We start from the raw sequence: 13,294 nt of genomic DNA on the forward strand, positions 1-13,294 counted from the left end.
CCTAAGCTGCAAGAAGATCTTAAGCCAATAAGAGGATTTTTCTCCACAAATATTGATGAAGTTGACCCAGCAGTGCTAAAAATATCCAAATTAGAGAAAATGTTCAAAAAAATCACAAGGGATCAACTCTGTTCTAGACATCGAGGATGGTCTTATACAAACAACTGTGAGGTTTCCTGAGCGGTTCAAAATGTTGTACTTAGATAGATTTGATGGGTTGGTGATCTTATGGTTTATATTCGCCTCTTCTCAGATATTTTGAAGCCTATGGGCTTATCTAGTGCTCAAAAGCCTTCCTTATTCAGAAGAACGATGTCAGGAGTGGCTGCTATTTGGTATGCCAAGTTAGATGATTTGGTCAAGCAAAACTGGGAGGAGTTAGCTGAAACATTTGTCATACAATGCTTCTATAATACATAGATTGAAGTAGCCACTCGAGAACTAAAGGTGACCCGACAAGAGCCCTACGAGAGCTTCATGGCATTTATCACCAAGTGAAGGGCAAAGACAACCATGATGAGAAACTGACCCTTAGAAAAAGATCAAGTCCGCATGGCTGTCAAGAATCTGCATGGAAGATTACCACAAAATATGATAGTTCTCCCACTCTTCAATTTCAAGGACCTCTATGAGATTAGGGTTCAAATTAAAGATGCTATCAAATAGGGAATCGGTATAAAAGGAAATGAGCCCGTGAGAAATACATTTACTCGCAATTCCAATACTACTATCAGTAGTAGCACAATTGCCAATTCCATACCCTCAAAGATCAATACTGTCACCACTTTTACCAAAATGGCCAACCTTTTTACTGATGTTGACCCATAACCAACCACTTCAACCCGACCTCAAACTCGAATGGTTCACCCTCTCGACATGTCTCCAACTCGTGCCATGAAAATTTTAGTAGAAAATGGGCACCTCAAGCTCCTTGATCTCCAACCCCTTCCTAGTCCACTTCTACATAGTTATGATCCTACCAAGTATTGTGCCTTCCACCAACAATATAGTAATGATACTGACTGTTGCATCCAACTTCATCATTAGATTCAAGATCTTATTGATAATAGGATCATAGCTCCACCCCAAAGAGCCAAAGCCATCTCAAACCCATTGCCACCCCATGACCAAGCCCCACTGCCTTCCCAACTCAACCTCATCCATACACTACCACCCTCTTTCAACCCTAGTATATACATCACACCTTCCCATTTGCCCAAGCCCGAGGTGTTTATTCTAGAGAGCACTGATTTATTCATGATATATGCACCTCAATCCCAACCAAAACCCCAAAACCCTGTGGTGGTAGATGCTTTGGAGCCAGAATTGGATGTTATGGTAGATATTCTCTCGGGCATGCACTTCCCTCTTTGTGGTTTTCTCGAGCCATGGAATGATCATACAACAAAAAAGCACAGGAGACATTCTAGGTCTGGGTCTGGGTCTGGGTCTAGCACTGGCTGAATCTATGATAGATCTTGAGAGTAGCGCGGGACCAGTAAACTCGGGAGATAATGTGACCATTTCTGGGATTGGGGATGGACCACCCGTGAATTGCATAAATTTCATCATAGATGTCATTGATGGCCTACACTTTAACTCTTGAGAATGGTTTTTATTTTGAGTTATGAACTGAATGTTGAGTCTAAGTTTTATATGAGTCTAAATCTGTTGATTTCGAGAGTGCTAACTTAGACATCTCTATCCTACCTACGTCTTCTTTGTTGTTCTATTTTGAGTCTATTGTCATCCATGAGTTGGAGTCTCTTGTGAATAAAGTGCTATAGATTCTGCCTACTTCTCTGTGCCTCTAAATCATTGCATTGACCAAAATTTTTTAAGACTTTTCGAAAACTTTGATAAAAACGAAGATGAAGGAATTTTCGGGGTTTGTAAAATTTGATCAACTGAGGAGAAGAGATGTGTGCGAAGGAGGGAAATTGTGGAAGGTAAAAATATTAGCCTAGAGCCCAAAGGAATGGATGCATGGCCCAGAGCATTTAACCCAGCCAAAGTAGCTCGAAAACAAGGGCTGGGCCCAAACCTCTGTTAAGCCCATCCAAAGAAGAGACAAAGTCACATGACCAAAGGTTTGAATAAGATCGCCTTTTGGAAGGAAATTTGTAGTACAAAGGAGAGCCCTTAGATCTATTTGTAATCTCGATGGAGATCGGAATTGATAGAGATAGGGATGTAGGATCAGTATATCCTAACAACATGATCATCTAATAAGCAAAATTCGATGGTCAAAGATAGGAATAAGTATCCGAACTAATCCAAGCCATCCAAAATGAAACAAATTCGATGGTGACAAATCGAGATAACTTGACCACTTGCCCAACCAAGGTCTGGGGACATAAATTGCCGTTAGATCAAAACAGTCATCCAACGGCCTAAATACAAGGTATTTACACTATAAAATGAAGGACTAGAAATAACAAAAAAGAGGCAAGTAAAAAACAATATAACTTAGTCTTTTGTTTCAATATAATATGCCAAAACACTATTATGACTTGACCGTAGGAGGATTCTCCTGACCAAATATGGTCGGTAGTGATCATTGACGACTTGGTGTCTTTTTGCAGAGCATAGGAAGGAATAGCTTATCTCGCTTTCCCTGTAGGGAAAATTTCGTCCTTTCACAACTTATACTCATTGCAGTAAGGCTAGTAGTGCATTGTTAATGGTTTGTTAGATTTATCTGTTTCCTGGTCATCCACTACTTCAAAAAGTAAGTAATTGGATTCGTTTTCGTCACTTATGTACTAATGGATGGGAGAAAACACATACTACCTGTATTGATCAATTTCGTACACTTGTCAGTTCTAATGCAGTAACTACCGAAACTATTAATATATATGGATTGTGATAACATCTCAGTGTGTTTTTATAGATGTTTGTACAGTTCATTTTTTTATGAATAGTTGATATTTTAAGGAAAGTTAATATGTAAATGTGCAGAACAAATGGCTGGACAAATCTAATTTTTTCGGCAATATTACACTGGAATAATAAAAATTGTTTGGCAATGTATAACTAAACATGCCCATTATAAATTTAGAAAAAAAAATGATATTTTAAGGAAAGTGAATATGTAAACGTGTAACAACAAATGGATGGAAACATATAATTTATTTGGTAACATAATACTGGAGTAATTCAAAAATAATAGGTGTAATGAGAAAAATCTTTAAGGGTTTAATTTAGGATTAGTTTTGATATTATAAAGCGTATAATAAGAATTTTAATTATTTTTAATAGTGTAATAAGAAAATAGGTGTAAAGAAATAAAATTAGGGTGTAAATAGAATGTCTCAAACGTGAATCATGTGAAGCATAATCCAACAATACAAATTGAAAAGATGATCATTTGCTACATAAATTACATAATTAATTGTTGTTTTAGTGCTTGCATTGTTGTTGTTGGTCCACCCATTTCAATACTTATCATCTACGAGCAAGGATCCTCTAGAGTGATTTTTTCCTAAAGTTTCCTAGAGTGCTACATTGTGTGGTTGAGATTTACTGGCAAGTCACATCAATTTTTCTGATGTGACTTCCCAGTAAATCTCAACCACACAATATAGTACTCTAGGAAACTTTAGAGAAATTTCACTCTAGAGGATCCTTGGTGATCATCTACACGCTTAATTATCGGAAATATATAGAAAAGTAAAAGCTGTCACGAAACACGTTTTTGTTTTATGTGCCCATTTTTTTTTTGATCGGCGAAAAAAGACTTTATTAATGGAAAAGAAAAATTACATCACGAAACATGAAACACGTTTTTTTTTTGTTTTATGTGCCCATGGTGCTGCTATGCACATTATTGAAGTTGTTATATATAGATATAAATGTTTGCAAGAGTTGCGTTGTACATGAAGCATAATAAGGCATATCTTAATAAGATGGATATGACCAATGATGAACGACGGATAGAGCTACTCAACTCTCAAGCTCACATATGGAACCACATATTCAACTTCATAAACTCTATGTCACTAAAATGTGCAATTCAACTAGGCATACCAGACATAATCTACAAACATGGCCGAGCCATGCCTCTCTCGGAGCTCGTTGCAGCTCTTCCAATCAACCATTCCAAAGCCCAGTGTGTCTACCGCCTCATGCGCATCCTCGTGCATTCCGGCTTCTTTACTGAGGAGAAGCTCTCCGAAAATGCGAAGGAAGAACAAGACGGCTATTTGCTCACACCGGCCTCTCGGCTCCTACTGAAAGATGAGCCATTGAGCGTCACGCCACTTTTGTTGGCCATGTTAGATCCAATCTTGACAAAGCCATGGCATCATGTGAGTGAATGGTTCCAAAATGGCGATCCCACGCCGTTTGGCACAGCTCATGGAAGGACGATTTGGGAATATGGGCAACATGAACCAAGGCTGAACCATTTCTTCAATGAAGCAATGGCTAGTGATGCCCGGTTAGTCGCAAAGGTGCTTGTTAAGGACTGTAAGGGGGTTTTTGAGGGCTTGCACTCGTTGGTTGATGTTGGAGGTGGCACGGGCACAGTGGCAAAGGCCATTGCTGATGCTTTCCCAAACTTGAAGTGCACTGTGTTGGATCTCCCACATGTGGTTTCCGGCTTGCAAGGGACTGACAAGTTGAACTATGTTGGGGGTGATATGTTTGAGGCTATTCCTTCTGCAGATGCAGTTTTACTAAAGGTAACGCTTTGTTTGTTTAGGTGAAGATTTTTTTAATAAAAAACATTTTTTTAGAAAATTTAATTTTTATATAAAAAAATTATAAAAAAAATATTTTTTCATGTTTGGCTACAACCTTGAAATTAAACTAATGTGCCAGTATTTGTATTAGTAGTCGTGGTGGAGGTAGAGGTGGCATGGTGGTGGTGGGGTGGTAGTTACGGTGATTGTGGTGGGGGGGCAGTGGTGGTTCTGATTGTGGAGGTGGTGTGGCGGGGGTGGTGATGGTAGCAAGTTAGTGATGGTGGTGGTGGTGCGAGTGGTGAAGGGGATGGCAAGGTGGTGTTGGTAGAAGTGGTGGAGGTAGTAATGGTTGGAGTGGCAAAGGCGGTGGTAATGGAGTTGGTGATAGCAACAACTATGGTATGGTGGTTAGTAATGATGGGGTGATGATATTACTATGATTTTAGTTCAAAAAAATGTTTTTTCATCGTTTAAAGTTAATATTTTTCTTCCAAATAAGTTTGTTTTATGTTGAATTTTTTTTCGATCTAACAAAAGTTGTCGGTAGCTGGCTGGTCCGGCGATAGGTAGTGGTGGGTGATGGATGGAGGTAGTGAGAGAACAAGGAGAGCGAAAGTTTGATTTGAAAACAAGTAAAACCACATTTTTTTTTTTCAAAAAATTTTGAAATCTACTCTGTTTTTTTTAATACGAAAATAATATATCAAACAAGTTTTCATTTCCGGTTTTTAAAGAACATAATAATAATTGAAAACAAAATTAGAAAATGAAGGCATTACAAAAATAAAACTATTTTCAAATGTTTAATAATTATTCTTGGACAAAGACAAAAACAACATAAAATCGAAGAAGGGGGCTTTGTTTTATTTAATAATGTTACAAATAATATTAACTAGTGTACCAATTAACATACAAAATAGATACAATATTATGTGAGATATTAGTGTTATTAGCATTGCTCTATTTTTCAGTTCCATTTTCATTTATATCTTTTATGCGTCTGGCTCCTCTCCAATTTGTAATCAGATTGAAGGCTATTCTTCGGCCATAATGGGGCCCAAATCCAAGCTCATCTTGATGATCAAAACCGTTCAATGTGTAAAACTTGTCGAGTATATAATTCCTCCAAAAACTCACATTGATTGAATATCAATAGTCATTTTAATTGAACCACATTTCAGTCAACGACAAGTACGATTTTAAAAATAAAATGTGGATAAAAATGTGATCTGATCAAATGGTTATCGATATCTAATCAAGTTAAGTTTTTACAAGAATAATGTACTTGACGAATTTTACACATTCAATGATTTTGATCATCGAAATGGGCTAGGATTTGAGCCCACCATGGTCCAATTGCACCCTCCGGTTCGATTGTGAACTGGAGAGGAGCCAGACTCGTCTTTTATAATCACAATTTAATGTGCAAAAAACTAGTAATTGCCCTTCCAAAGGAGCACTGTTATTGTAATCCAAATGATGGATCAATTTTTTATACTCAATGACATGACAATCAATTTAAATATCTAAGACAACACTTTATCTAAAAAAATTTCTAATCATTAACTAATCATATCTCTTACATATCACTAAGTCTAAAAAATAAGCTTTTATATCATTTTTCCTTCGAAAATTGATGCTTACAAAAATTGTGCTTGACAAGTATAACATCTTCAATAACCTTTCTATTTTTGCCTTCTTACGTAAGAAGAGAGAGTCAGAATTTCAAAATTCATTTGAAACAAGTTCTCTACCCCACTCTTTATTACTAGGGAACAATGTTGTGTGTCCTAAAATTCTTACTAAAGGTATATGTCTAAACATCATTAGATGTTCAAGTATTATTATTTTTTTGACAATAAATTTTATTTAATCTCTCATATTTTTTAAGAAAAGTTTTAGTATATATAGAATTATTCACTACTGGGTGCTTGGTTTAGGCTCCTTACACATAGAAGTGAAAACTCACTTTCTATCCTACCCTTTATCTTCAATGTATATTGTTTTGGGTATAAATTCCTACTAAAATGTAAGATTAAAATAGAGTCTAAATTGAGAAGAGAAGTCCATATAACTGTTGAGAATATAACATTATGTAACTAATAAAGTTACTATCTTTCTAACAAGTTAAATCTTTAAATGAGTTGGTGGTCAATAACATCACTATAACATATAAGAGTTTAGTAATTAAACTTTTTTTTGTCCTTCGGAGTAAAAATTTTGTTACAAAAAATATTTAGGGAAGAATTCTTGTTTTTACAAGAACAGTTGCTAAAAGGTCGTCTAAAAAAGTCAAACACAGGGCTTTAGTGACACAGTTTTAAAAATATCGCTAATATATGTATTGTAGGAACAAAAAAAATTGATTCCAAAAGCGTTTATTTTTTATTCAAAAAATATTAGTCCCAAAAGAATAATAACTCATCATTAATTTCTAAATTTTGTTGCTAAAAGTACAATAATGACACTCTCACAAGTTGATTTTGTCTTTAAATTTTTATTTCTAAAATCTTCATTTATTGTAGTGACTACAATGTGATATTAGACCAATCAATTTTTTAGATGCGTTGATCACAACACTTCAATGCCTACTACATAAATCTTGTAATCTTACATTAAAGGTGCTTTTGATTAAGAGAGAGAAAAAACTTCAACAGAACAAAAATTTAATCCAGTTTGATGGCTTGAAACATTATATTATGTGAGATGAGAGAAAAAAAAAAAATTGATTGGAGTTTTTGTGAGAGAATAAAAGAAATTATTATAATTTCTCACCTTATTTGGATGGATAATGATTAAAAGAGGATACATATGTCATTTTATTTCATTTGGTTTGTGTTTAGAGGGGTAATTTAGGTATAATAATTTTTTTATAAACAATAATTTTGGTTTTTTTTTTTTTTTTTTTTACCAAATCTCACCACTTTGGTGAGAAACAAAACTTAAGTTTGGAGTAATACCTGGCTCACTGGACTGACTAATCCGGAGGACTAATCCTACCATTTACTAGCAATGTTCTCAATTAAAGCCAAGGCAAAAGCGCCATACTGATTGACTTTGAAAAATTATTTGTACTTACGAGATTTTAAACTTGAGACCATGGAGGGACCACAATCCCAAGCTGCAAGCCATGACCACTAGGACAACCCCTTGAAGTTACTTTTATTTACCTCATTAATCATCTAAACAAGTGATAAGAAAATTCATTATCTTCATTTCTTTTCTTTTCTCACTACACCTCTCAATCTGAACTTAATGTTATAGTTAGGATTATGGATGGCCTTTTTGGGGGTTGCAGTTTATACTTTATTTTAAAGTTGTGTTTAAATGTTGAATTTGTGAAGATATTTTTAGAAATAAATAAATAAATAAAATAAAGGAAAAAAGAAAAATAAAGTAGAAACTTTACAATTTTGAAATTCAAACAAAGTGTTTCAAAAGATAGTTTTTAGGAATGCTAATTTTGTGTACGAATAATGGCAAACAGTGGATATTGCATGATTGGAGCGATGAGGAGTGCATAAAAATACTGAAGAGATGTAAAGAAGCAATTGGAAGCAACAAAGAGAAAAGAGGAAAGCTGATTATCATAGACATGAAAGTTGAGAACCAGAAAGCAGGAGATCATGACGAGTCAATGGAAACACAACTCCTCTTGGACATGCTTATGATGATTTTGTACACAGGCAGGGAGAGAACTGAGCAAGAATGGGCCAAGCTCTTCTTCGATGCCGGTTTTAGTGACTATAAAATCACTCCCATTCTGGGTTTGAGGTCTCTCATTGAGGTTTATCCTTAGAACAATTCAATTCAAACTTGTCATGGTTTATTATGCTTTGCTTAGCAACATGAGTCTCTCCTTTTGTTTTGTTTATATGGTTCGCATCGCATGTGTTTGTGCGGTGTTGATCGTGCCAGTCACCTTATCATCCTAGTATGGTGTTGTGCTACAATCGTGTGCTTCTATAATAAAATTTAGAGAATGAATGTATATTTATCTGTTTGAAAAATGCTATATCTCAATGAATTTTTGTGACTATTTTGTATTACTTTTTTACATGGATATTTATGATTGGTTCCTTGTAAATAATTCTTAGGAAATTAAGAAAGGGAAAATTATGAAAAAGTCTAAGCTAAGGAAAGTATAAGGTATTAGTATAAGGTATTAGGTTCACTGAATATTTTTTGTTGGTGAGAGATTCACCTTTTGTGAAATAATTTAGTGAGAGGTCATTCGGTTTATTTTGAAAGACTTTATGTTTTCAATTTTACCCCTACATTTATCTGTTGATATTTTTTTTTTTATTTTATCTATTAACATTTTTTGACTATTCAAATTTATATTTATTTGTTTAAATTTGTTTGACTGTCTGTTCAAATTTATATCTATCTATTGAATTTTTTTTCTTATCTGTTCAATTATTTTCTATATCTGTTTAAATTCTGTAGGTTTCTCTCTTTAATTTTTTCAATCTGTTGAAATTCTTGTGTTGATTTTTCTTATTTGTTGAAATTCTTATTCAAATTTTTCTTATATGCTAACATCTATTTTTATCTATTCAATTTTTTGAATGAACTAACACGAGAGAGAGAGAGAGAGAGAGAGAGAGAGAGAGAGAGAGAGAGAATTGAATAGATTGTACGCAAACAAAACAAAAAAATATTTTTACAGAGACCAAAAACAAACACATATACAAATTTATTCAAATCTATTCAATAAAGACATTATAAACTATTCTAATTTTACAAACACAAACATAATTTCCAGATCTATTTAGAAGGGGGGAAAAAAATTCAACACCATGAACGACAACAACAACAACAAATTTGAGCCAAAAAAATATGAGCAAAAAAAAAAAAAAAAAAAAAAACTAAGAGAAGGAGGTGTAAGTTTTAATAATACATGTAACCATAATAATTATGTGGAATTAAACTTTACAGGATATTGAATTCGATATAACTCAAGAATAAAATGAACATACCTTTGTTAGTCATTGAATTAGAAAAGTTGAGAAAATATCCCTAATAATTGAACCTTTAATTCTTGGCTCACCTTCTTCTCTCTGTCTTTCTTAATTAGGATGACTATAAAACTTGGAGTGATGGGAAAATACTCATGATATGAAAGGGGAGTCACCCATCCTTATATAGAGGAGAGAAGATGGCCAGATAAACTCTATCAGAAGAATTCCTATCCATCAAGGTTTCCTTCTTATCTTAGAAGAGTAATTATATTAAAATTCTAATTACTAAACTTTATATCAAATTGGCTTTATCTAATTGTGGAGTCTAAATAAATTAAAACATGTAGATATATGTAGGCTATTGGCCCACACTAGAAAATAAATTCAATATTCTCCCACTTGGCCCATTAAGCCGATTATGATGCAATTATGAGTTTTTTTCCAAAAAATATGCAATTTATAAAATTTTTGACTTATTGGATTCCACACTAAAAACTTTGACACGTGATCACGAATTTTAAAAATAGCCAATAAGTTCAGATATATTAGAAACTATAATACTGTGATTACTTCAGATCACCAATGTGAGTCATAGCGGTTATATAACATTTATGTCATATTTCCTTCTATGCACTACACCATCGATAACTTTCTCCAACCCAATCAATTATTGGAATATGTAATTATTTTTTTGAAAGGACCTTATAATTTTCCTTGTAAAGACATTTTCTGTTTATCTATATTCAAATTAATGTGTGCACACACTTTTAGAAACAGAAAAAATAGAAACAAAATTATTATTGCGCAAATAGTATCAAATAAAAATAAGCACTCACGATTAACCATGCACATCATGGGTTGCTTAAATGACCCATCCTGATAACATGCTCTTTGTATGTCTTTGGTGGCAATCCCTTTGTGAATGGATCAGCAATCATAAGTGATGTGCTTAAGTTTTCAACTAACACTTACTGTTTCTGGACTCTTTCTCTAATAACTAAGTATTTTACTTCCATGTGTTTGGAACCACTGTAGTACTTTCTATTCTTAGAGAAGAAAACTACTGCGGTATTGTCACAATATATCTACAGCGGCCTGGCAATTAAGTCAATAACACCAAGTCTTGAGATGAAATTTCGCAACCATAAAGCATGATTTGTAACCTTAAAGCATGCCACAAACTCAGCCTCCATAGTAGATGAAGCAATAGTGGACTGCTTCACACTCTTCCATGAAATTGCTCCACTTGCTAATAGAAAAACAAAACCTGATGTAGATTTTCTACTATCAAGGCAACCAGCAAAATCTAAGTCTGAGTATCCGATCACTTCCAACTGTTCTGATCTCTTATAGGTGAGCATATAGTCCTTTGTTCCCTGAAGATATCTCATAACCTTCTTCACTGCTTTCCAATGTTCCATTCCAAGATTACTTTGGAATCTTTCCAACATTCCAACTTCAAAATTAATATCTGGCCTGGTACATGTATGAGCATACATCAAGCTTCCCACTGCTAATGCATATGGAATGTCCTTCATTTGTTTCTTTCTAAGTCATTCCTTGGACACTGTTTTTCACTTAATTTATCACCCTTCATGATGGGTGCATCACCAGCTGAACAAAACTGCATATTGAATCTCTCCAAAACACGATCAATATATCCTTTCTGAGATAGTCCTGGCAATTCTTGAGATCGATCCCTAAAGATCTCTATGCCAATAACATAGTTTGCCTCACCCATATCGACCATTTTAAAGTTCTTGGAGAGATATTCCTTGGTTTCATGCAATAAGCCAAAGTCATTACTAGCTAACAAAATGTCACCCACATATGGCACTAAAATAATGAACTTACTCCCACTAAACTTCAGATTGCCTTTCTTTGCAAATCCTTCTGGCTGCTCCATATAAATTTCCTCATCCAAATTCCCATTCAGAAAAGCAATTTTCACATCCTTTTGATGTAACTCTAAGTCATAATGAGCTACCAATGCTAGGATGATTCTAAGCGAATCCTTCTTAGATACTGGAGAGAAGGTCTCTGTATAGTCTATGCCTTCTTTTTGAGTAAAACCCTTGGCAACAAGTCTGGCTTTAAATCGTTTAATATTGCCTTTTGCGTCGCGCTTGGTCTTGAAGACCCATTTACACCTGACCTTTTTTCAATTATTAGGCAATTCGACGAGATCCCAAACACCATTCTATTCCATGGATTTTAACTCTTCATTTATAGCATTGACCCATTTAGTAGAATCATCACTATTCATGGCCTGTGAAAATGAGACTAGATCTTTGTTAATCCCAATATCAAAATAAGATTCCTATAGATACACCATATAATTATCTGGAATGGCAGGCTTTCTTTTCCTCTGAGATCTTCTCAGAATTGTCGATTATGGTGGTTCTATAATATTTTCAATGGTGGTATCTTCATGAAGTGGTGAAACATGAGGTGGTGAAGGATTTTCATTATGTTGTTCGTTTCCCTCAGCCTGTGGAATAGTCTAAGGAACAACAATTTTTCGATAAGGGTCAAATGTTGGCACATCCACCCTAATTTCCTTGAAATTCACCACTCGTGTTTTCTTACTCCCACTAATTTCACCATTCTCTAGGAATCTAGCATTACCAATCTCCACTATCCTTGTACTGTGATTAGGATAATAAAATTTGTACCCTTTAGACTTGTCTGGATAACCAATGAAATATCCAGATATTGTTCTTGAGTCCAACTTTTTCTCTTGTGGGTTGAAGATTCTTGCCTCTGCTGGATAACCTCAAATATGTAAGTGTCTCAAACTAGGTTTCCTACCAGTCCACAGCTCAAAAGAAGTTGTTGGGACTGCCTTACTAGGAACCATATTTAACATATACATTGCAGTCTTTAAAGCTTCACCCCACAGTGAAATGGGTACAATTGAGTAACTTAACATACTCCTAACCATGTCTTTAAGTGTACGATTACGCCTTTCAGCAACTCCGTTTTGTTGTGGCGTACCAGGCATTGTATATTGAGCACAAATGTCTTTCTTTTCTAAGAATTTGGCAAATGGGCCAGGATTTTGGCTAGACTCATCATATTTACCATAATACTCACCACCCCTGTCTAATCTCACTATTTTAACCTTTCTATCTAATTATCTCTCGACTTCAGTTATGTACACCTCAAAGATGTCAACAGCCTGAGACTTTTCATGAATTAGATACACATATCCATAACATGAGAAGTCATCTATAAATGTGATAAAATATTTTTCACCACTAAGACATGGGATGTTGAGTGGCTCACAAATATCTATATGAATTATCTCAAGAAGCTCATTACTTCTTGTGGTACCTTTCTTGGAGTGTTTGGTTTGCTTTCCTTTAATGCAATCCACACACATCTCAAAATCAGTGAGGTCTAGGTTTTCCAAAATCCCATTCTTCTCCAATTTTTCAATTCTATTTATAGAGATATGCCCCAACCACCTATGCCACAAGATTGAGGATTTATCATTAATTAGACCACATTTTAAACCAATATTCGAATGTAGAGTTACTAATGATTGTGCAAACTCATGATTTAAGGTAATTTTATATAAACCATCACATAAATTGCCAGAACCAATTATTATTGAATTAAACATTAAATTGAGTTTTC

The 13,294-nt window shown here is 34.5% G+C and overlaps 1 protein-coding gene and 1 pseudogene across 1 annotated transcript; one reads left to right on the plus strand and one right to left on the minus strand.

Moving 5' to 3' along the window:
- Positions 1–3,828: 3,828 nt before the first annotated feature.
- Positions 3,829–8,698, plus strand: LOC114286907 (trans-resveratrol di-O-methyltransferase). Its single transcript, XM_028230135.2, has 2 exons — positions 3,829–4,685; positions 8,176–8,698. Exons 1-2 carry the CDS (start codon positions 3,855–3,857, stop codon positions 8,485–8,487), a joined length of 1,143 nt encoding a protein of 380 aa, XP_028085936.2. The 5' UTR covers positions 3,829–3,854; the 3' UTR covers positions 8,488–8,698.
- A 2,039-nt stretch (positions 8,699–10,737) lies between these two features.
- Positions 10,738–11,558, minus strand: LOC145795975 (secreted RxLR effector protein 161 pseudogene; annotated as a pseudogene).
- Positions 11,559–13,294: the final 1,736 nt, after the last annotated feature.

The sequence above is a fragment of the Camellia sinensis genome, chromosome 7, assembly GCF_055761805.1.
Source record: "Camellia sinensis isolate YWXY chromosome 7, ASM5576180v1, whole genome shotgun sequence".
In the NCBI taxonomy this organism is placed as follows: domain Eukaryota; kingdom Viridiplantae; phylum Streptophyta; class Magnoliopsida; order Ericales; family Theaceae; genus Camellia; species Camellia sinensis.

Bases quoted from the DNA above. Each gene is read 5' to 3' on its own strand.
- LOC114286907 (XM_028230135.2), top strand. From the start codon at position 3,855: ATGTTTGCAAGAGTTGCGTTGTACATGAAGCATAATAAGGCATATCTT. The intron at 4,686-8,175 runs GTAACGCTTTGT...AATGGCAAACAG, and splicing joins CAGATGCAGTTTTACTAAAG to TGGATATTGCATGATTGGAG.